At 37.7% G+C, this 24,647-nt stretch overlaps 1 protein-coding gene across 1 annotated transcript in view; it reads right to left on the reverse strand.

Annotated features, from left to right (window-relative positions):
- Window positions 1-10,366: 10,366 nt before the first annotated feature.
- SH3RF1 (SH3 domain containing ring finger 1) overlaps window positions 10,367-24,647 on the reverse strand; it is an 85,013-nt gene continuing 70,732 nt past the window's right edge. The window contains exons 8-12 of the mRNA XM_082281413.1: window positions 23,623-23,793; window positions 23,200-23,459; window positions 19,340-19,698; window positions 17,402-17,736; window positions 10,367-11,269 (exon numbers count right to left, since the gene is read on the reverse strand). Coding sequence (XP_082137539.1) covers window positions 11,101-11,269; window positions 17,402-17,736; window positions 19,340-19,698; window positions 23,200-23,459; window positions 23,623-23,793 — 1,294 coding nt within the window. The 3' untranslated portion in view covers window positions 10,367-11,100. The remainder of the gene's footprint in view (window positions 11,270-17,401; window positions 17,737-19,339; window positions 19,699-23,199; window positions 23,460-23,622; window positions 23,794-24,647) is intronic.

The following is a 24,647-nucleotide window of genomic DNA, read 5'->3' on the forward strand; positions in this document are numbered from 1 at the left end:
GGGAAGGGTGCCCCCATGAACTGAGATTCAGAAGGCATGCTCCAAGTTTCTTTTAAGACTTGCCAAATCACTTAGTTTTTCCCCTCCAAATGTCAGGTCTCCCATCTTTAACTGAGGCTGATGACTGTCAGCTTCCCATATTGGCACAGCCCTAGGGAAACATCTCCTACTACATAGTTACTGTCATCTTCTGTGGAAGCACTTTTAAGCCCTAATGTAGAAAGAGGAATACATCTGCAAAAAGTGAATTGCTGGATAGATACAGGATTTAAATCCCATCTGGAAAGGCATTCTCTTTTATTAGGGGAGTTGTCAGTAATTTTGTTCATGGGAAACTTAAAAGGATGTAGATTAGGAAAGGTTGGGGGACTTTCCAGAAAGATACAAGTGTTTAATTTTAAAAAATCCCAAAACAAACCAGGTTTGACAGTAACTCTGTGTTTCGTGTAATTTTTCAAATAAATTAACTGAAATTTACTAAAAACAGCCAGACTGTCATTTGCTGGAATATGCAAGTGCTTTGCAAAAACAGAGGGGTTTTTTGTGGTACTGTGCATTTTTGTTCAAAAGCTGTTAAATATATGTAAACAAACAATCTGATAAATACCTGTTAAGCAATTCTACTTATGACACATTGGTCCACTGCCCAATGACAATGATGCAGGAGAAAAGAACAAGCTGCAATCCTGCAGAAAAGAACCCAGAGAGTAAAGGAAAGGAGCACAACAGATAACCAAATGGGATAAGAAGGAAAAAATAAGAAAGGCCTCATCCAGAAGACAGCAGGACACCATCTACTGAATGACATGTGGACTAACGGTAGGTAAATTTCCTCCATTGTAGGAGCTGGGTAATGTTGTGCTTACTGACCTTATCCAGCCTCTCTGCATTTTCTCAACTCAACGCACAGCTATTTTTAGCAGCAGTACTCTGCAAAATGTTTTATAACTCATTTTCGCTGTAAAGCTGGATCCAGTTGCAACATCCTTCATAGCTTTAACTGTTCCTTTGAATTCACAGAACTAATCTCGGAGCCGTGGGATTTTGTCAGCCATGGATCCTGAATTAGGAATTGGCTAAGCCTCTGATGGAGGCAACCAAGAATGAAGAGATAGAGCTTATTGAATGGGGCCCAGGGAGGGATCAAGCTTTTAAAGCAACAAAAGCTAATATTTTCAGGATATTTTTAATTTGCACCCCACAGGCATAAATTTTGTGAAACTTTGAGGAAATTAGAAGCCCTGTTTTCTCTTTCATACTGTTCTGAGATATAACCAAAGTTGTTTTAGAGATTCAGACCTGACTGGATGGGGCTTTGAGCAACCTGGTCTAATGAAGGTATTTGTGACCATGGCAGGAGGTTGGAACTAGATGGTCTTTCCCTCTCAATCCCAACTATTCTATGATTCTGTGACTCACAAACTTACCAAGCTGAAGATGTTCCTTCTCCTTGTTCAAAACAACAAGACCATTTGTTACACAAACTGATTACTTCATACAGCTTGTGCTGTCAGGTAGATTACAAATGTCCAGTCATATGTTCTCCTGTTACCCAAATAAAGTCCCCTGACACCTGAGCAAGACATTCTACAGCTAATCTGCACATCAGCAGAGTGCCTGCATGAACAGCACTGGTTGAGGTTTCTAAATGAGGACAAAAGCTTCTCATTCATGAAGCTGAAAATCTTCATGTTTTTAGCTCAGTTTCCTTTAAAACCTCTCTGAGAATGACAGCCGCCTCTACCATCAGCAGTGTTTTCACAGCTCCAATCATAACAAGTAGGAAGGACAGCAACAGCCAAACCACCTTATCCCAGCCTCACCTCTGAAATGTTTGCAGAGTTTTTGCCAAACTAATTGATGCTCCTTCTGTATTCTGCATGAAACATGTTTTTATCCCAAATATCAAAGGAAGATCTCTCATGGAAGCTTCCAGATCCCTACTTTGTTTCAAAGAAACAAATGAGCCCTTCCTATTCCCCCCACCACCAAGTTTGTGAACATAGAATAATCCTGAATCTCATTGCAAGATTTTTTTATGTCCCCACCTTTTACACTCACTGGATGGCAATCTGCCCTCCACCAAAGTGCAGACAGCACCACTGGCCTGTCTCAAGAACCAGCAAGTTATCGATCTTTTCAGCCTGGCCATCTCAATAACACTCCAACACTTGCTAAACACTATTCTTCACAAAGCCAGTCCAGATCAAAAGGGAAAGTACTGCAAATCCCATTTATTTTGATCAGGTAAGAATTGCTTCTCTTTTTTTTTTGGTTTGGGTTTTTTTTTATTTTTTAATCCAATGGAACAGTATCTCAAATTAGAATATAGAAAACACATCCAAGCTCTCCAAAGTGCTGTACTTTTCCATCCTGTGTGTTACAGTATCCAAGAAATCAATTTCAGACTTGAAATGTCAATTTCATTTAGTTTTGCTGAATTAGAAAAAGTATAAATAACTTCTCTTTGGAAGCAACATTGGTTTTTTCTTTTCTTAGAACCACACCATTTTATTTCCAAGATGGTGCACAGAGAAAAAAACACTAAGATTCAGCAAAATGCCTCATCATAAATTTAAAATCATGTTTAAATCCACTCTTGCTATGCAAAGCTTTTGTTCTTTTTTGTTTGTTTTGGGTTTTTATTTTGTTTAGTAAAATTCCAATACACTTAATCCTTTCTGAAATGAAGGCCTAGGAGGTTAAGTGGTGCATGTGAAAAAGACAGAAAAGGAGGTGGTTGGGCATAACATCAGGCTACATTATAATTAGCCACCAGACATGCTAGTTTTAGCTATAAAAAAGTAATTTAAAGTTATAAGCAAGACATTACATTCATGCCTTAGGGACCTCGTTTATATTTGGAATCTCCATTTCAGCATCTAATATCTCTTCCAAAAGTATTCTACTGTGTTACCAAATATAGCTGAAACACAACATAAGGCAGCTATATAAGCTTTTGTAAAGTTGTCCATAGTGCTTTTACTCACAAAAACACGGGCTTTCTATTTGTGTCTTTTGTAATGCCAGACAGAAATAAGCTTTTAATAACAAGCATTAACCAGATGTTGACCAGAATCTAATATGTGCCCTTGAAAAAAACCAAACCTATTTCCTTTATTGCTTTTGACAGGATTGCAATAGAGAAAACATGCAGACAGATACATCACAGATCTTCAGACACACACAACCAACCAGGAGTTCCAGCTCCTGATGGCAGTATCTGATGATAAAGTCCAAGAAGCTCAAAAGTACAGGTTTGCTAATTTTTGCCCAAACTAGTTCCTGCGCTTGACAAAAGATACTTCTTGTACTGGTGGATTTTGGCATTACTCAATAGGAACAGGGCTGTGGGCTAATTAAATCATAGCTGCATGAGTACATTATTACTGTCAGCTATGAGACTGTGATACTTCATAGTCAAAACCAAACCTGTTACACTGATTGGCAAAAGTACGAAGAGAGCAGATGGAACAATTCCCACATCATCTCGTTCATCAGTAACACTCTCAACACGGAGTCCACACAACAAAGGTTTGCCAGCAGAAACACACCACAGGCCTGCGACACATCCTCCTGACTGACCACTTCCCATCAGCGCGGCCTCTGCAGAGATGTGACAGCTCTCACAGCCTGGCTTTGCCCTCTGAGCTGTCGTGCAGCTCTGACAGCAGTTCGTGCCATCACCCAGGCTGTGCCTGCACTTGGGGGCCCTGGCGACACAGCTGTCACCAGAGCCCCCCCAGACACAGAACCAGCTAAGTTCTGTTGTGGTCCTCATCGCCCAACATCCAAACACTTGGTCACATCCACTTACAAACCCCCCTGACCTACTGTGGGAGAGGATTGCTAGCATCATTTACTATGGAATAGCATATTGTAAAATACAAAATAGCTGTGGTTGGACCAGACAATGTTTCACTGATCTCTGTAATTACAGGGCTGATTCTCCTCCCACCCGCTCCCCACTGGCACATTCACTGCTGACATGTCAGCCTTTACAAAGAGAACTGCGTAACTTTCCCAGACTCAGAAACTGATGCTCAAGCCTGCTGATCCTGTGCTGTAGAGAACAGCACATGGTGTTGAGAAATATCACCTATAGAATTTTCTATGTTAGTAGTTAACTTTTCTTGGATCATCTAAGTGTTCACTAACATTGCCAAATCAGAGAAACAAATTACAAGAGCACTGTTGTGTTTTGCCATTATGGCCAAATTTTATCTGCGTTTGACAGTAGGTTAATGTGGATTTCCTTAACAAGGAGTACTCCAAGTAAGGTAAAGAACAAATGAGAAATACTGTCTGCCATTTTCTTGAGAGCAGCTATGGCAGTCCTCCAAACAGTGACATGGTTGTGGTATGTACAAGTGGACCACTTAAAATTTGGTCCTGAACCAGTCTCTGGTTCTCCAGACAGAATTCCAAATGCCATCTCATTCTTGCTCTCTTTTTCCTATTTACTGGAGACATTCTCAACAGAAAATCTCCAGCTTTCTGAGAATTTTAACAGTCTGTGGCAGAAATAACCCATTCAGTATTAATAAATACACACTTGGTGCAAGTAATCAAGAATACCGAATGCCTAGGTAGGATGAGTACCCATTTTTTAAGCTTTTAAAATGTTTATCTCTTTGCATGTGTTCTTACCTTTCAAGAAAATGTTCATCTTTACAAAGCCCAATATTACTTTATTTTAAAAACAATTAAACTTTATCCTTGTAAAAAAGCTATATCACAGATTTTAATTTACTGAATGCAAAGAGTTTCAGTGACTGCAGGGGCAAATAGTTACTTGTGTACTATAAACTTAGAAGTTGGATAGCGGCATAGAGTAAAGCTTTGGTAAGGAGCATGAAAATAAGGAGCTTTCCCTGATCTGTGTGTATTCAAAAGACACACTAAGACTGCCTACCAGAGGAGTGGAGAAAAATTCTTTGAACTGTAAACTTTTTAGAGCCAACATTCTTCAGCTTATTTAGAAGTTCAACCAGCTGAAATAAGAAATTTGACCTAGGGCATGTCCCTTGTTTTGGAGAACAAAGTCAATGACCACTTTAAAGTTATTCTGCTGCTGACTCATCTCCCCATCCAAGCATTCGCAGATACACCATGAGAAAATACAGCAGCAACTTACCACAAAAGATTTTGGGACTAGCAGCTGTTAGCAGACCAAAGCCTACTATGCAATTGTGGATCTGGAAATTTATAGGTTTGACTGAAAAATGAGAAAGTCTTCTATGATTTACAGTGCTGCTAAACAGCATCATCTTTGATCTAGTGCCTCAGCTGTAGCAGTGGGACAAATGTTTTTTGAGAGAAGCATAACACAGCCCGAATAGATTTGTATTTTCCAAGTATGAAAATCATCCAGCTCAGTTTCTTTCAAACATACTCATTCCTTTAGGGCAGATGAGATATTTTCCTTCACTATTTAACAGTAGGGGACATATTCAGTGTATGCCAGGAAAGTTTAATGAAATCAATGAAGTAGCACTGATTTGGAGTAATTGAGAATTCAACCATGTGTTCTAATGCCAAAGAATCTGGATATTTCTAAAGGCTTATATTGCTTTCCTTTCTGGGAAGAGGGGGGATGGGAAAGGGAGGGATGGGGAGTCAGGAATTAAAGTCCATTTGCTTTGTGAAATGAGGTTCTATCTAAGGTAGCAGAGACAAAAAAACACCTGCACAGATATTTTAAAATCCTGACATTTTTCTTTCTGCCTTTGTAATGGAAAGTGTATTTTGTCTTGATGTGCCAGCCAGATTTCCACTCTCTACACTCCTGCATGGCCGTTCTCACCACACTGAAATGAGAATGTAGCTAGTGTTTGGACATCCTTTGAATTGGTTTTGATCTGAATGACTACTAGATGCAAACATCAGAAGGCCTCTGGGCCATGTAACCTGAACCACGTGGGCACTAGAGTTGGGTGCACAGTGCAGCCAAGTGCTATTCATTTACATGTGCTAAGGGGAATTTTTACAAGCTTGTTAGAACTGTGAGTAATTGAAATCTGGGGCTAATGTCACTGTGTCTAAATTTTCTTTACTCCACTAAGTAGGAACAGTAGAGCAGTTAAGAACTCATTTTGCCACTTTTTAGCAAAATAATACAGCTGACAGAAAGGAGTATAGTAATAGGAACAGATAGATAATACTTTCTGAGTTCTGCTAATACTATGTAGAGTGTAACCACTCTGATTTGATAGGCCCACATGAAATGCTCATTATGCAACATTTTGAATGGCTTTTGCACATTGCACATTGGGTATTGCAAATTCATGTTGTTTTGTTCCTTGTACCAGGCTGATTCTGAACAAAGAGCTCTTTAGCTGTTAGAATGGACCAGCGAAGTCTCTTGCCCACAGAAGTCAGGCTCAAGGAGACTTCTCCTAGAAGGGTTTAGATGCTGATGATCGCATTTGGAGGCAGATTTAATCCATCAGAATCTATCTTTAAACTCACAAAAACCAGTCAGCCTTTACTTTGAAAGCAAGTTTTACACCACATACCTCAGAGGCACAGGAATCATCAGTTGGCAAAGGAGGACACCTCAAGTTTTCAAGAGCAGGTGCTTACCTCAAGGTTGGGAACAAGTTTGTCTCCCAGAAAGTAAGAGCTATTGGCATGACACTGTGGAAGAAGAATGCATTGCATCTTGGTATGCATTTCCCAAGAGATTCAGTCCTCTAATGTTAGTGTTACTGCATAAAATATGTAGAAAGGGAACACTATCCCTGTTTATTAATGCAAACCCACAACTAAATTCAGAAACAGAGATGCTTAGTGTTGTATTTCAAATGTATTTGACAGGAGAACAGCAGTTGTTCTAGACACAAGCATGAAACAAATACAAGCTTAAGAGACTGGGTAAAGACTGAGGGCTGCATCTTCAGCCTTAGACATCCAAGTTCCTCTTAAGTCCTTTCACAGAGCTTGACTCTATTAACTAAGGTGAGATCACTAATAATTTAGTTAAGATTCAGGTCCCATATACAGGTCTTCCAAATCCTTTTCTCTTTCCCATTTTTCCCCACATCTAATGTCCATGTTCTCATCATTCATCATCACATTCTCAGCTCTTTTGTTCCTATATACAAATATTGCAAGTATGCCATTAAAAAAGAATTATTATTAGTAGAAGTGTTGTTGTTGATATTCAAAAAATTTATGACACTGGTTTTGTTCAAGTCAAGCTTCAAATCTGCTTAAGATGTATTAATCAAGTGCAGGGAACAAGCATCTGAGCATGATTTGAGAAGTATATATATTGCAGAAGCATGGTAGGAATCCAAAGAGTATTGGCATATCCTACAGACACCAGTGGCATCAATTGTGCATGTATATGAAATACTACACTGTAGGAGTTTTAGTAATCCCAGACACAAATTTAACTAACAAGTGGATTTTTGTGTTTCATTATTCATTACTCATCATTCAATGTGCACCTTTAAACGCATTTGCTTAAAGCTACTGGAAAGAACAAGCCAGATACAGTATTTTGCCAGCTCTCTGAAAAAAGTCAGAATGCTCAGAAGCCTTATTTTTCAGCCTATGCAAAACCAGCATAATTGTCATTACTGAGATAAGGCAGAGGTAATGAAGTGAGGGTGAACAAGATTTCACGTACCTTTGGCAAGCCAAATGTTAAAGACATATTAGAATTACTCAATAATTACAATACAAAACAAGAGAACAAACAAAAAAAACCAACCCAAAGAAATAGCCTTACTTCTGCTACACAGCCACGATGTTTGTACTTTTCTCCTACGGATGCACTGATGTCAGACCACAGTTCTGAAAAAACAAATAAATCTTGCTTTTCAATATTCTCCATTCTGCATTTCTACAAATTGTGCTGCCTTCCCCCCTCTCCTCATCCCCCTCAGTTAAGGAAGGTTGGCTGAGATGCTCCTTCTTTCAGAGGGCACCCAATGCTGTGCCATTCACTGCTAGCACAATTTAGGTTCTGCTCGTCAGTCTTAACTGACACTGAGATTATCGCCCAAGTCCCAAACATATTTGCAAACAATTTTAGGATTAATTTCCACCAATTTTCCCAGAGGCCACATGTATATAGCAGACATGTAACCACATGCAAATCAAGGTCTCCTCATTAGCCAGTTGCTGCCTGACTGCCATGGCCCAGAAACTTCTTCAGGCAAATGAGTCTCTTGCCACCCAACACTTCTACCCACAGTGGAAGTTCGGGCAGATGCTTCAGCCTCTCCCAGTCTATAGCAGGTCCATTACACCAGGCACTTCTTCCTCCAGGGAAAGCAGTTTTTAACTATTGTGCACCTGGTATGCTGTTGATGAGACTGTAGTTCCATCATGAACAGACTGAGATGGAGTTACCTACCTCTTTTGAAGTTACTCGCTGAAATAAGGAGTTGGGAAAAGACCAGCCAGGTCCTCAGTTCTCTCTACAATTTTTGCATTATAGTCATCATTCCAAGCTTCTTACATTATGGAATCTGAAGACTTTTTCTCTGTGAGCAGAAATACCCTCCTAAGAATTCAGAAATTAAGTTCTGGTAGTTTTATTGTCAAATTCTTTACAAGTAATTTATGTTTAATGTTTGCATACACTATTTGCTGTAGCTGTTTGCTAAGAAAATATTTATTAGGATTGGAAGTTTAACATAGTAAATCAAACACTTAACATTCACTGGACTTCAAACATAGATATAAAATACCTTACAAAATTTTTTTATGGAATTACACAAAGCAAATGCACAGGGTTTGTCTGTTTCTACACTGAATTAATCCCAAGCCAAAACCAAAAAATAACCCCCAAAAGATCACAAAAAAAGGCATGATAGACTGCATTTTTGTCATTGTTGCACTGCTATGTAATAAGCCCTTTTTACAAACATTTACTCAATGTTAAAAAAAATCAATTAAAAATGTATTCCATCTAACAGAACTATTGGATTAACAGCTGATTTTTAACTGACTTTACATCATGAAATTCTATTAATAGAGGTACCTTAGTCACTTAGTTTAAAATATGGAGAGCAGAGATAGAAAAAAATTAACCTTTAGTAGTCTTTAATATAAAATGCACTAAATTTTCCAAAATAAGATTACGACACACTAGTGCCAATTTATGCTGACAAAAACTGATATCAGCGTCTTTCTAACTAAAATTCATTTCACAAAACCTTTATATATTACATGAATATTCAAGTAAACTATTTAAAAGATTTAAAAATGCAAAAACTGGATGATACAGTGTTTAAGGGAGATGGTTAATTTGGGAATGCTGTCAGGTCCAACTATATATATTTATAGATATATTTTTTCTTATTTTTAAGACCATCATGATACTACCTGATATTGCAAGAAATCTCTGTCATTAACATTTGATATTTTTCAATGTATAAATTCAAGAAAATTATAAGGATTTAACAGATCACTGTTTCTGTGTACTGTGTGACACTGAATCACCTTACTGGCTTCCCTTTGTAAAGTGCTGAGTAACAGCCAAAATACATCAGATTTAAATGGATTTAAGTGGAGATGATGGTGCTCAGTGTCTTACAAAAAAAGAATCATCATTAAGCTGCTATAATCAAACAATAAAAAAAAAAACAAAAACAAGTTCAGCTGAGTAGCGCTGTGTTCACCAGTGTCAAATCTCTAACAAAACCCTGAAAGACTAACAACATATTTCCTGCAGGCTGCATTCTTTATATCCATCAGCTGCAAGGAGGCTAAAAAAATTTATAAATGATTCAAACACTGGACACCTTCTCTGGTTGAAGGCAAGTTGCTCACTAGTTTTGGTCAAGTGGCTTTTGGGAAACTTTCAGAGAAAAATAACCCAGCAACAGGAAATTGGAATGGGAAATGCCAACCATGCACAGTTACATTACTGCAGGAATTGAGTAACACATGCAAGACAAAGAAAAAGTCAGAACATACCAAAGTAGCAATGGTTAAGAAGTTAGTAAAGTTTTCACAGTGTTTCATACAGCCTTTTACTTTAACACAAGTGCATCACTTACCACCACTACTGCTCAGACATTTTAAAACATCTCTTGGCCATGCAGATCATTTTGAGAAGAAAACAGCAAATTACACGTCTTAGGCATTTTTAGACATTAAGTACAACTTATAATTTTATTTTTATATTCAGTCTTATCAAACAGATGTTTTCAAGTTATATTCATCCTAAGTGTTGGGCTTTAACATTCCTTCCAATTTTGTTGGATCCTGAGCGCTAAATGCCCAAAGAACTGGCCAAATATACAAAGCTAAGCTTTGTTCAAATAGTCCAGTTACTACATGAACAGAAGGTATAGGGAATTTCTTGTTGGCACTCCTAAATTTCTTCTTTCCTAACCTTGAGATGATCCTAACCTTGAGATGGTTTTGTTCAGTTGTTCACATATATCTTTGCCTCCTGGAAACATTACTCTACTTGGGTGATTCATGAAGAAGTAAAAGTAGACTCAAGAACACCACTGACTTTTTTTTTCTCTGTCCAAAGAAGAAAATACACATTTTTCCCCATTTGGCAAATTCTATTTGACGCCACATCACCACCACTCAACATTAACTCATACAACAGAGACTTACTCCACTGTCAGACACAGCAGGGGAAAAATGTCCAGAGGATAAATGGGAGGCTCTTTATCAGATATAATGCTTGCTCATAAGGAGAGAATCCAGCTTCCCCTTTGTTACTCTTTCATAAATTAATAATTTGTTAAAATCATAGTCACAAGAATTGTAGATATTACACAAAATTCAAGTTTAAAAAAAAAAAAAACAAGAATAAATTAGTTACAGCCTTGTAAACAATTGCTCATTTATGTAACATACTTGGGGAAAAAAATTCCTCTATATAATAAATCAGACAGTACAAGGCACACATCACACTTAAGAATTCAAAGTGATAAAACCAGCAGATGCCTTCATCTCCTTTGTTCGCTGGTGTAATTGTGCTATAGACACTGTAAAAATATGTAGATTTTTGTTTACATTACAGTCATTTGAAAATATTTCATGACTGTGCTTTTTCTGGCAAAATATTTGTGCTATTTTACAGTACAGTATAATTTGGAGCTCTTGGAATGAATCTTCTCAAATGTTCTCTACAAAGCTGCCAGGGAAAAGGCCAGTCTTTCCATTTCGTTGCAGAGTGCCTTTGAACCAGCCATCCTCACGCTTTTTGTGTACAAAAACAATGTCACCTTCCTTAAGTTCAAGTTCTGCTTCACTCTGGGGAGGATAGGATACCACAACTCTGTACCTGTGTAATTAGAAACAAAACACCTTCATTTAGGTTCTTTTTTTGCCCCCTCCACCCCCCTCTCCCCCTTTTTTTTTAACCCGATACTTTTAAAAATATTTCTGTGCCTGTTGAAGAGTATGAACACAGGAAACTGTCTAGAACTGTTTGCTGAGTATGTAACAAAAGTGCATCTTGAACAGATAATAACAATAGCAACATAATAAATTTAAGGCAAATTCATGCATCTCCTATGATCTTTTTTTCACCAAGATCCCTGTAAAAATACAGACAATGGTTAAACACCAGCAGGAAATTGTAAACATTTTTTTCAATATAAATTTGCAGACTCTTTCTGTCAGTGTGATTCAACAAGAATCATAATTTTACAAGTGTATGTTTAATTTTATATTATCCCAGTGACAGCTCTTAAGGAAAGGCAAAGAACAAAAGGAAGAAACCAACAAAAACTATTAATTTGATTTGCTGTTTTAAATTATTTTTATTTTTCTTAGAAACTCTTCAAGATAGAACATACTCCATCTTATTTGGACACAAATGCACAACCTGTGTACTGCTATATTAAAAACTATATTCAACTCAACAATTTTCTTAAGCACCTGACACAAAGAAAAGTGTATTTTTTGAGTCTGTCATAGTAAAATCACTTTTCAAGTAAGAGTGTATTAAAAAGAGGCTGCAGTCTTCTCTCTCTGTTTTTAAACATGGATAACACCACTCAATCTCTTCTACCATAGTTCCAGTTCACATCAACCTAAAATTCTATTACTTCATAAATTAAGATAATTATCTTAATAAGCTTAAAATAATTTATTATTTTAATAGATTAAAATAAATTAACGATCTGATGAAAAGAAAAACTAACAGGATATAGTCTAGTAAAGGATAGAATGCCAATTACAGCTCAATACACACATAATAAAACAAGTTAATTCTGTAATATTGAAGCAGACACAGATACTGTGTTATAGTAGAATGTTTTGCTTAAGAACATAAGAAACAAAAATGAAGTCTCACCATACAGTGAAAAATATTCAGAAAAGAGTAGCTGCACTTTGTAAATAATTAAAGTCTCTTAGGAAATTGAAGTATAGCAAAACATATTTGGACTTAATTAGTTGTCAAATGTTATTTATTAGTGATTTATAAGCCATGCCTTTGTTTCAGTTATGGCAATCCCCAGATCTCAGAACACAGGAATTATTAGATTCATGCTTCATAAAAGCTACCAGGCCAATTACAAGATTTATTAGTGTGCAGCTCCACAATGCTCTGCATCCAACTTAGGCCTGCACTAACTTCTGCTGTAGGCAGCTTGGGTTTTAATGCTGACTTAGCAAATAAGAACCAAGTATTTTTAATAGACTGTAAGTTAAATTGAGACTGTAAACTGCTTGAGTTAAAACAATAGCCTCTACTCAGGCAGGACAAGGACAAGATAGGAAGGATGAAGAACTGCAACAAAGCTATGAAGAACTTCTACTGCTGTTAACAAGCAGGTTGCTCCCAGGCTGAAAATTAACCAGCACGCTACATAGCCTGGTAAAAACACAAGTTTGAAGAAAGAATACCTGCCTGCCTCCCCTTGCACTCTGTCAAACACTGCCCTGTAAACGTTTGACTTGAAATACACTTGTTTTCAGTTTCTAATTCTGTCAGTAACCTCTATGCCCCCCTGAATTGATTGACAAGGCTGTTCTCTGCTGCTGCTTGCTCCCATCTTCTCTTTGCCCTCCCTGGAGGATCACCAGCTAGCACTCTGTTGTTCTAAGCTTTCCATACAGTGTCCAACAACCTCTGTAGTAATTTGGTACTTCTTGTTAAATTTTAGCTTCCCTACTATCTTGATATTCATCTTGAAATCTAGTGTCTAAAACAGAGCACAACACCCCTGGTTTTAAAGTGCTATTTTACTGTATTTTTCAATTTTTAAAAGAAGAAACCCATCAGGCTTTGTACCTGTAGATCACATGTCCTTCTTCAAATTTTATGCCACATTTTACATATCCTATTTGCCCAAAGAGAGGTGATCAGACCCAGACCCATCACACACTCACACAGCTGTCTATCCAGATCACCCTGGATTAGCTATGGAACAAAAACTACTTTTCCATTACTTATTTCATCATCTACAACATATTGCCAAAACTACCAATTTCATGCAGAATAAAAAGCTTATGCTTCAGCTCAAAAGTTCATTGCAAGGTCCCTGAAGAAAAATAATCATATTTACTAAGCATGACCTATGTTTTGGAAAAACATGTTCATTCCCACATGTTTGAATCTTCCAAAACACTTCCTTGTTTGACTCCTTATTCAGTATTTGAAAATGTTTTCAATGTCTGAAGATCAAATTTGTAGGTATTTTGTGGTCACTCAATATTTTACATGCAACGAAACTGTACAACTATGAAGTTTTTCCTTTCTTTTATTTTTCTTTGACTGTCTTATCACATTTTTACTAATTTTCAAAATATTACCCTAATTATTTTTAATCAGCTCATGACAAAAATCTTAGTATTATAAAAATAAAAGTACTTTAGCTTCCCAGAAGTAGCCAATATATTTGCCACTGGTTGTTTGCTGTATTTTGCTTAATGTGTCTGGCTATATCCCACAGTGCTTTTGCTTTGTATTTGTGAATTTATTTATTTTGAAGAGGGTGGTGGTCTGTGTTCACAGTTCTCCATTCTACTTTTCATTTTTAATATTAGCATTTCTCACACTTTTCAGTAACATGGAAAAGATTATATCTTTCATGTGTTTCTCCGTTGCTTCTGTTTCACTGGACACAAAATACTGCTTTTATTCCCACCTAGTTGTGTTTGGGTTTTGAACAATTATTTGTGGTTTTTCTCATCAACAAGTGGATAATAATACTTTCTCACATGCAGAAAATTTTAGCTGAGAGAAACACAGAAAGTTGGAATTACTACCATTACACAAGTTATACTCGTAATTATTACTCAACTTCTTGATTAAGCTTTTTTTCCTTGCACTTAGAATTTTTACTTTCCAGCTCAAGTGAGCCCTGCTGTTGTGCAGCTCTTGTGTCTTCTGATTGGGTGCCTTGACTCCTACAGATCACCAACGCCCATCGAGGGCAGAGTGAGTCTCAGCATCTAATTAACAGCATTAAATGGTGCCAGATGTGGTAAGGCTTGCTGCCCTATAAAGCCACTGGCCCGCTCACTGGGAGCAGATGTTGCACCAGTCATTGTGTGGTAGATGAAATTACTTGGGGTCACTTTAATCAGAAAACAAAATTACTGCTTTTCTTTCACTGTAACTGGATGAAAGATTCATTTTATAATTTAGGATATGCAGTGACATGTATTTAGGTTCAGCTTCAAGTCTCTAACACCCTTGTGAAATGCTGGGTAGTTTATTATTACAATGCTGTCTATTTACTGTAAAATTAAAGGCTATTTAAGCAACATTTCCCTCTAAAAGAGAAAGCTCATGAAAAGAGCTTGAAATTTTCTTTTAACTTTTATGGAAAAAGTAAACTCCTCAGATAACCAAATTGCTGTATATTCATAGCACAGCATGTCTCACTCTGGGAATTGCAGGAAGTTGGGTTTATCTTTGTAAAGACAGTGATCCTTGGCCTTGTCAGCACTGCATCAATACAAGAAATCACCCCAAGACAACCTTAGTACTGGCTGGAGAATCAGAAGAAATGACTGAGCCCCACTGCAGAGTCTCAGGTGAAGGTTTGGCTGAAATTTCTGTTAAACATCTCTGCTCCTTCTGTACAAGGAACATGGACCACAGCAAGCAACCAACCTAGTTCACAGGAGCAGAGTGAGTACAGGAATGGGAACTACAGAGCAGACCTGCAGTAGCAACATTGAAGAGAATGTCGTCATCTTGACTTCCTTTAAGTTAAATGCACAATGGTATTCAGTATCTGCAAACCCATGTCACAAAGAGCTTGTCTGCTACCAAACAAATCAAATGTCCATCCACTTATTTTGTATGGTTGGAAAAAAGTTCACAAGTTTGACTTCTCATTTTCTATAGAACATAAAGGAAAGACATATTCTAGGAAACTCGCAGTCCCAGTGAATGGAGAAACAGTGGGATTAGCATAAAAATCTGATACTGAAACATAAAGGAAGCAAGGAGTTTGGGGAAAATTCTGTATCCAAAACAGGAACATTTTCATGTGCTTTCCAGGGTTGAGTCAGTTTATTTTGCTCCTAGTTCATGAAGAGTAATCAGAAGAATCTGACTCCTAAATCCTCTAGTCACCTTTGAAAATAGAACTTGAACACTAATAATTACACTGCCAAGCCAGAGTCAGAATAGAAAGAGTACTGTTTCTTTTTCCAGTTATATTGTAATCTGTAATTGGGATCGGGAGATATAAGAGCAGAATAATCCTAGCAGGAGATTTCTCTGTTCTTCAACTTTTTGTGGAGCTTATCCTCATGAATATTTCCCTCCTCAAATAAAATTGTCACTGAAGATGCCATTGCATCATCAGTATGATTCCTACCCACCATGTCTTCCAGACTGCTGAAGAGTAATCAATGCTTATATATTACTTCGAGATATTGAGTACAATGTAAATTTTAAGTATTATTAATCATCATATTTTAAGAAATTCAGCCAAAGGAAATGTGCAAGGGCACATCAAATTTAACCCTGTCCAGAAAAGGACAAGGGGAACCCAGATGAAACTCTGTCTAAATACACTGACAAAAATGTAACAATTTTGCATGACTACCACTGAGAATTATCTTGCAGCAATGCTTCTTCAGCAGCAATTATCACTTAAATAATAGTAAGGATAGAGAGAATGTTTTGAGTATATGTTATTATTAGATCAATAAAAATATATAGCATAATTTTCTGTAAGTAGTTCTGAGAAAAAAAATTTCCATCATGGAAGAAAAAACTACTTCTTGTGATGATAGAAAGAGTTTTACACTAATATGCACTGGGTATGCCAGAATGAATTTAATATTATTTTCACATTCAAAGCATAAAAACATGCCAAACGTGCCAAACAGACTTATGATAATGTGAAAATGAATGATGTTATTCTTAAAGAAGAGTCCTTCAGGTTTTATTTTCCATCTCTAAGTGTAAATCTACTTCACAAATTCAGTATGGAATAGCAATCTCCTGCAAGGAAATTGCATAAAGGAAATAACCTTTTAAAAAATATTAAAGGTATGATGGAAGTGAACTAAAAGACAAGTAGAAAGTTATATACTGTCTGGATTTTAATACATGGGTATAGTTTAAGATCAGACAGGAAGTACAATAGGGTGCCCACACACCATGGGTTAATAGTATCAGAACAAAGTCTACAACAGTCAGCTTGAATCAGTTCAGTCCTAGAGCTGTTAACATTGTAACTCTACTATTTTTTTTTCTCTGTCCACCACACAATCCTGTAGCTGCTGCAAAAGAAATCCTATGACACTCTTCATACTGCTTGTCTGCTACCAGGAAGAATAAAAGATATTGTATTAAAAAACTGCCACTTCCTTCACATTCTACTGAGGACCTGAAACTTGAAAAACTATAGGTGGACACAAAAGTCACAGAACTTTTAAGCAGCTACTGGTCAGTCTCAGAGTCCAGACAAGTGTATGTTTTTCAGACTCACTTCCCAGAGCACAGAGGCCTCCCTAGAGCTTGCTATGTGGATGCACAGCCATGGGGCCTTCAGGCAGTAAAAAGTATCTTTGCAAAAGCTCAAGAAATCAAATATTAAGAAATCTACACATAGATAGATAAAGGTCCCATTCACCATATATTTTGGTTGGCAGTTACACACTGCTAATTATCTTAAATGACTAACCTGATACTCATACATGCAAGAATATAATGTGCTTCTGTTTTGCAAAATAGGAGGCCCGTTTTGTCTACCTCAGTTCTCATACCAAACCTGTGATCATCATATTTGAGTGTCTATTCATTCAAAAACTTTAAAGTAACATGAAAAGTAAACAAATATGAATGTGAGTATTGGTTGATAAGTAAATATTGTTAATAAATAAGTTACATCTTGCTATAAAATCTCAGCATTTTGGAGCAGTTCTAACACACTACAAGTGTCAGAGAATGGATTTTTCTTGGTTTGCCCAAGTCTAGCTGCATAGGATAGTTTACCTTTCACACACAAGAGGCCTGGATTCATTCAGGACCGGCCCCAGCGATGAGCAAGGCTGCCGAGGTGGCGGTGCTATTGGAATGGAGGAATCCAGGGAACTGGTTTTCCGATGCGGTGCCTCCTGTGCCAGCCCAGAGGCCTCGCTGTCCGGGGGGCAGGAGCCAGCTTTGCTGTGAGTGCCTGCTGACGGAAGCTCCGGCCCCACTGCGCCTTGCAGGGCCAGCTCTGCCGCGGCCTGCTCAGCTTCCAGCGTGGGTGACGCTGGAGGTGACAGCCGAGGCTTGCGTTTAGTGGATGCTCCAGAAAGCAGTTTCAGCAGACCCTTTTTTTCTTTCTGTAAACCAAAAGCAGTGCCTCATTTTAGAACAAAACTCTCCCATAAAGAGTTGAACGCTTCCTTCTGATAGACGACATCATACTCAGAGAGGACTCAGTAAATTATGAGGACATACTTGATATTAGAGAGATAATGATGAAAATTACAAAAGAAAAAGAAAATCATTAACATTCTGAAGAGAAAAACAGCAAGTAATTTAGATCATAAACTGGCTAAGTCCTTTCACTTTGTTAGATTAAAGCTTAACTTAAAATGAAATGGCTCTGTCCCAAAAGGTTGTCTTGAAAAAGGTATGAGGAGTTAAGATTCCCACAACAGCAATCTATGAAGTATAACATTTCATTAACATGAACATTTCTAGGAAAACAAAGAGTCACTTCAAACCAAGCAGGGAGAAAAGTCTGCTCTGGAAGCTGCTGTTTAGGTAAGTTTCTTTTATTTATCCTCCCTCAGTAATGGAAGACCTTCATGATTTAACAAAAATTCGCCCCAAGGGGTATGCATTGTGTTTTGCTGCTCTGCTAAAGGGGAGGATTGTAAACATTCTTTTTGCTTGTCCAGACAAGAATCCCTGAAGACTATTACCTACCCTGAAGAGAATTATTTAAGTAGCTTTTGTGTTTCTTGTATTTTTTTTTAAGAGGTGTGGCAGTGATCTTCTTACCAACCCTTTGATTGAGTGAATTCAGTGCTTATGAGAGGTGCCAGATTGTAAGCCCTGGAGACAAAAATAGTATTTAACCACAGACAGAGAAAAGCACGAGCAATGTGAGATTTTTGATAGCCTGGGATGTAGTGGAATTACCGAATAAAAAATCCTCAGTCCTTTTTCTAAGTCTCCAATAACTTAAAGACATTTCAGCAAAAATCTGCTGTCTAGCAAATGTCAAAGATAAACTCAGAGAAATAAAAACAATCCACATATATTAGCATCATTCACCTTAAACAACAAATAAGTTTTCTCTAAGGGCACCTCAGTCTGATTTCAATGTCTATGGCTAAAGTAATTTAAAAATAAAGTTCTAGGCACATCTATTCAACAATAATCAACAAAAATAACTGAAAGGTGGCTGACATTAGTGTATGGTTTAAGATTAAACTCTTCATCAACTTCAATAAGGAGTATATGTGGCTGAAGAATAGTAAGGTAAAGTCTAAAACATTGGAGATGTAAAGATAGTTGTCACAAGGAGAAATGAATTTTCTAACTACACCACAACTGTAAAACAAAATCAATTACCAAGTTGGAAGAATTTTTCTGACAACAATATAACATAATCACATGGCTTGGTGAACAGTGAGAATGAGTTTACACACATAGGAAATAATTCAAATAGAAGGAAGGAAAGCAGAATCACTACAGACTCTAATGTCCTACACTTAAAAAAGATGGTTATGTGCATTTTCATAAATCTCAGTGTGCCTGCTTAATAAAAAAGGTAACCTAAAAGAATACTGATTTTCATTTTATTTTGTTAGATTGAAATTTTTACATTCCTGCAATTTCATGTGGGTTTTTTAGGTTGTGTTGTTAAATCTCTTAAAAGATTGTATGATGAAAATAGGAGAATTCAAGGGAATGATTGTATTCTCTACCCACCTTGCCATCCTTGTCTGTTTTACTGACGGCAGCATTTCCACCAGCTGTTAAAGCACTCTCTGGAGATGCAGGAGCTCCAGGGTGAGTGCTTGCAGTTTTTCCACTGATATCTCCCTCCAAAGATGAAGCAGCAATGTTAGGAGAATTCAAAGAAGCTGCTGTACATGCCAGTGGGATGGTTGAGCGGTTCACATTCACAGCCGTGACATAAGCAGCAGTATTTGGAAGCTGGGGCTGGAGCTGCTGGGAGGCAACAGAGTGGTGGGGAATGATCACAGCTGCAGGAATAAGGCATGTTGGACTTTGTGCTTGTATGGGTGTGACTGCTGCCGTAGGTCTCTCTTGACTATGTGAGGCAACTGGAATAAAAGCATGAAATGTGAGAGTTCATCTTTTCACAAGACACACAAAGTGAGGTACAGTCTGTGTTACAGCTCATCAGTCACAAGAAGTTTTCTTCTACCTTTTAAACTTCCATTTATATTACTCTAATGACACAATACACAGCACCAAATTCATCTCATCTGAATAAAGCAGTTGCATATGTTACCCTACTTGTACCAGTATGCAACAGAAGAATAATAGCACTGCAACTTCTCTGGTGTGGAGAAATCCAAGCTGCTAAGTCACATGCTTCACATACAGACAGATGCAAAGTGAAGATGACACTTTAGTACCTAAGAGCTAGCTAAATACTGCCTGGAACTTGTTTGCTCCTTTTAATATGACGTGTAGTTGTTAGGGCACATAAAGGAAAGTAGGAAGAAACACACCTTGTAGAAGTTGCTAAAAATATAATGAGATTGTTTTCCTAAACTATTCACAAAATCCACAACAGATTTCGCGGGTCTTTCAAACAGTATGCTCAGTGGCAATTACTGCTATGAGTGCTCCCTCTGAAAACAAAAGCTGTTGTCTCTTGGGATGTTTAAATATAGAAGTAGATTTACTCATACCCCTGTGAAATAAAAGGAACATCTACACTGGAAGCCAGAGAATAGCACGGGGCTGAGTATATTAAACTGGGCTGCAGTGCAAAGCTGCAGAGCAGAGAGCTTTGCATGAACTAATTTATTCTTTCCAAGAAGTAACACTGCTATAGTCATATAGTCAATCATATATGCTTTGAGACCATTTCAACAGCTTGGGCATCTCTGCACCACTAGGTGGTATGAAATGCAGACACCTTAACTGAACAATATGAGGCAAAATGCAGCACCCCAGTGCTGTACAACCTCTCTCCTTCAAATACTTTGAAACTTTCTATTTAAGAAGGGGGGTCATCCCTCTAGCTTGGTGCATGTACATTTCAGTCGTATCAATTTTTAAGATACTAATTAGAGTTTCAGACTTGTTATAAGTGAAATCTGGAACCAAACCTTCAGCACTCGCTCTCTTCATTCTGCTTTCTACAAACTCCTCTGGTAATTCGGTTAGACTGAAGCAACAGTGTATCCGACAAGACTAACAAAGGTCCCAAATTTGATATAACAATCCTACAGGTATTATACCCAATTACAATCTCTGCAATAAGAAACATAAATTCTTTCCTTTTTATAAAAAAAAAAATAATAAAAAGGCACATCACTTATATGCTATGTCTAACTTTTTGATAACCTCTTCTGCTGTAGCTGACCCTTCCTAACTGAGTAGCATGAACATTTCAAAAGGAAGATGAGGAGATTGTAGCAAGATTTTTTACATCAAAAGACAATTATTAATGCTGGCTTTTGTTCATGAGATAACATCAATTTTCTTAGAAGTAGCCGCTATTCTTCAATATATGGCTACACTCACATGAAATTTATGTATGACAAGCATGGAAGAGCTTTCTGGTTTTATTTTCTTATTGCTGATGGAATTGATAGGATAAATGCTTCAAGTCACCCTGTTTTCATACAGTTTATCCTCCAATGAAATAGGCAGAATATATGTTTTCTTCATAGGTCCTTCCAATCAAAGGATGCAAACTCCCTCAGCAAAGGTGATGTCAAGCAATGTCTCAAAAAGATCATTTGAAGAATGGTCCTTGAAGCCCTGAGCTAAACTTTAGCTGGAGCCCTGCACTGGTCTGTGAAGCCTCACCCAAAGAGTAACACTCAGCAAACCTGCTAGGGAAAGCTCAAGAGGATCATGTTTCAGATGTTTACCACAAAGTTCTCTGTAACATTTGAACATAAAGCAGCCATTATTGCTTCAGTGCTCAGGTCCTTGTAAGGGACAGATCTGTATTTGTGACTAACAGCACATCTTTGCACAATACAGTGTTAAGTTCTCTGTGATGAGAGTCCAGTCCCTTTGAATTTTTCATTTTGGACCTGAAAAGTTGGTGGGAAGTATGTTGTCACATTTGTCAGCTGCATGGAAGTGTAAAAGCTTATTCATCTTGACAGCGGTGCAGAGATGCAGGGACAGAAAGGCCTCTGGAGCTCACAGTAGCTTTCTCCTTTGTGCTGTCACTTGCTAGCTCCTAGGCAGCTCAAAAGAAGGATTTAGACTAGAAACCACCTGTGCCTGAGAGGCAGGAAAGTACAGAGGCTTTTCTTAGTTTCTCTTACCAGCTGCCAGCAGCATCTGGTTATTTTTATTTGAAGACAAAGAATAAAGTTATTACAGAGGACTAACACACCTGCTCCAGCTTCAGATCAGACTGGAGGGAAATGGGGCCAAATAAGGAAATAAAATAACTAATGACACATGTACACATCCTACCTTCAAAAGCAAACCTGGTGCTGACATCTGAACATGCACAGGGTGTTTTAGGAGACGCATGACTCTGAAAAGTGGGCTAATCTATGGATCTTAAGACCATAAGAAGAAACAACCCTTAAGGGGTTAACTGAGCATACCATTACCATCTTTTGCTTTCTCTTCTGCTCTGCCAATAAGAATCCTGTGATTAAAAAAAACCCTTTTCTCATGACTCTCCGTAAAGAGATCACAGACCCTAAATTCAAGGCTGAAAGACGGAACATTGGGATAGTCTGATATGGGAGTTTTTCTTTTTTCCTTTTCTTTTGAGGCCCTTGAAGCAACTGGAATAGATTCGGCTCCAACTGTGTGGTATTTTCTTAGCCTGGCAAATCCACAGAGGAGTTCATGGATTTGGTAAACAAAACCTCCTGAAAACACAACTATCAATCTTTTTGGATCTGCATTTAAAGAACAAGAAGGCATGTTTCACTATGATGTGGCCAGCCCCAGACAGTAAATGCAGAGTTACAATTTTCAGAAATACAGAGTTTTACTACGTAGATCGTATGGATCTTGAAGCCAGTATAGTCTTCGTGTTTCAGAGTCAAAGCTGAAAGAAGTTGCAGTCAAAGTTAGAGAACAAACTGGAATGCCTAAGGACCAACCCTGAGCCAGAGACCTGAAAAGGAATGAACATTAAAGGTATTCAAAAAATGTTAGAAGATAATTTAAAAGTGAATGCTAAATTAGAGCAATCTGTAGCTCTTATGCAGTTAACACACAGAAAATAAGCTATGACTCAGATGTTCTTATCACTTTATTACTATATGAATTGCATATGAGTGGGGAAGCTCAAAGGATGTCCCCATCCCAGTTACTGCTGGAACAACAAAAGAAAGAAAAATTCCACCTGAAGTACTTGCATATAAATTCCCAACAGTGGGAGTATGTACGTACACACAGTTGCTTAGAGGAGAATAATGAAAGATTTAACAACTCAGAGGGATACACTGTCATTTCAGAAAACATTCAACTCTAAACAATTACACTAAAAAAAGCTTTTAAAAAACCTCAACACATACTTACATAGACCCTCACTTGTCACTTGTCAAGATGGACTCTACAGTTTGTCTACCACAGGTAATAAATTTTGGTGCGTTTTTTACCTGTTCTAACTGCATTTCGAGCCTGGTTGACTGTCATTTGTCCCGTCACGTGCATAAGGACCTTGGTTTGTGGACTGGTTTGGATGTGTGCTGCAGAAACCACTGCTGTGGGTACTGTGCTGGAGTTCACTGCCACACCATTCCCCTGGAGCTTCTGGGATGTTCCACTAGCAGTGGAAGGGCTGACCATAGTAACCACTCGTCCTGTTTGGCCAGAAGTCGACATGGGAACTTTTGTTTGTGATGCACTTGTCGCTGTCCTGCCAAAATTAAAAGCAAACAATAAAACACAACTGAAAAAAACTACCTAGTTACTAAAACCCACAGGTCTTCTATTACACAATTTTAGCATTTAATATAAGAATAGAATAATCTTGGATTTCAAACTAGCTAAATTATTTAGACACTTGTATAATACTGTACCTTGTAACTGGAGCCACGTAATTCCCAGGAAAAACACCAATCTTGCTTGTATGCATGGAAGTTCCCTTGAACCAGCCATCTTGGCAGCGTTCAAACACTAGGAACATTTCTCCTTTCCGCAGTTCCAGTTCATCATCTTTTCGAGGAGTGTAGGGGTAGATAGCAATATACCTAAAAGACAGGAAAAGTGATACAAGTGATAAAACTAAAACAGTTGGAAACATGACTTGTGTTTTCTGGCACAGAGAGTTCTGTCAGAGATGAGAAGGCATGGCAGAAATGGCTGTGATAATCCGTCATACCGTTACAGTATTAAAACAGAAGGTATGGTAATATTAAGAGGAAACAATAACAATTAGAAATATCCTCTGAACTTCACTTTAATGGAATGCAAAACACTTGTAATAGGACTGCCCATTTTCTTAATGACGTTAGTGATCCTAATTAAGTAGGTGTTTATCAACTACACATCCCAGAATATTCCACTTTACTCTCCCTACACCTGCTTCTCATATCTCTTACACTTTGTGACACATCAACTTTTTTTTATTTGGAGAGCTGGGGAGAATAGAGAAGTTCTGTTAGCTGGGAGTGAAAGATCAGTATCAGAAATACTTTTCAAACTGCAAAACTGGAAGCTCCTGTGCAAACTTCAGTGCAAAAGGAAAAAGATGTGTTACTAGAAATTGAAGTCTATGGGTAAGGTGATTAGCAGCTAACTCGCTTGTAGAGTTTATTTCCTTTTATGTTTTCTAAGCAACACTAAAGCATAATACAGTGCATTTCAAATCATATTGAGAGTCCAGAAACTTTTGCATTTTCTCTTTAAAAAAAAAATTCTTAGGAAACGAAGTTTAAAAAAAAGCTGAAGCTCCTGCAGTTGCATCTTGGAGTGCTCCTAGGGAAGTTTTCAAATAGGATTGCACAGTTCTCTTATTATTAGAAAGCGATACTGTTTTAACCACCACAGTGTTCTATTTTCTGCCACATTTGAACCTAAAAAAAGTTTGAACTATAGATATAAT

This window comes from Coloeus monedula (genome assembly GCF_965178545.1).
Source record: "Coloeus monedula genome assembly, chromosome: 5".
In the NCBI taxonomy this organism is placed as follows: domain Eukaryota; kingdom Metazoa; phylum Chordata; class Aves; order Passeriformes; family Corvidae; genus Coloeus; species Coloeus monedula.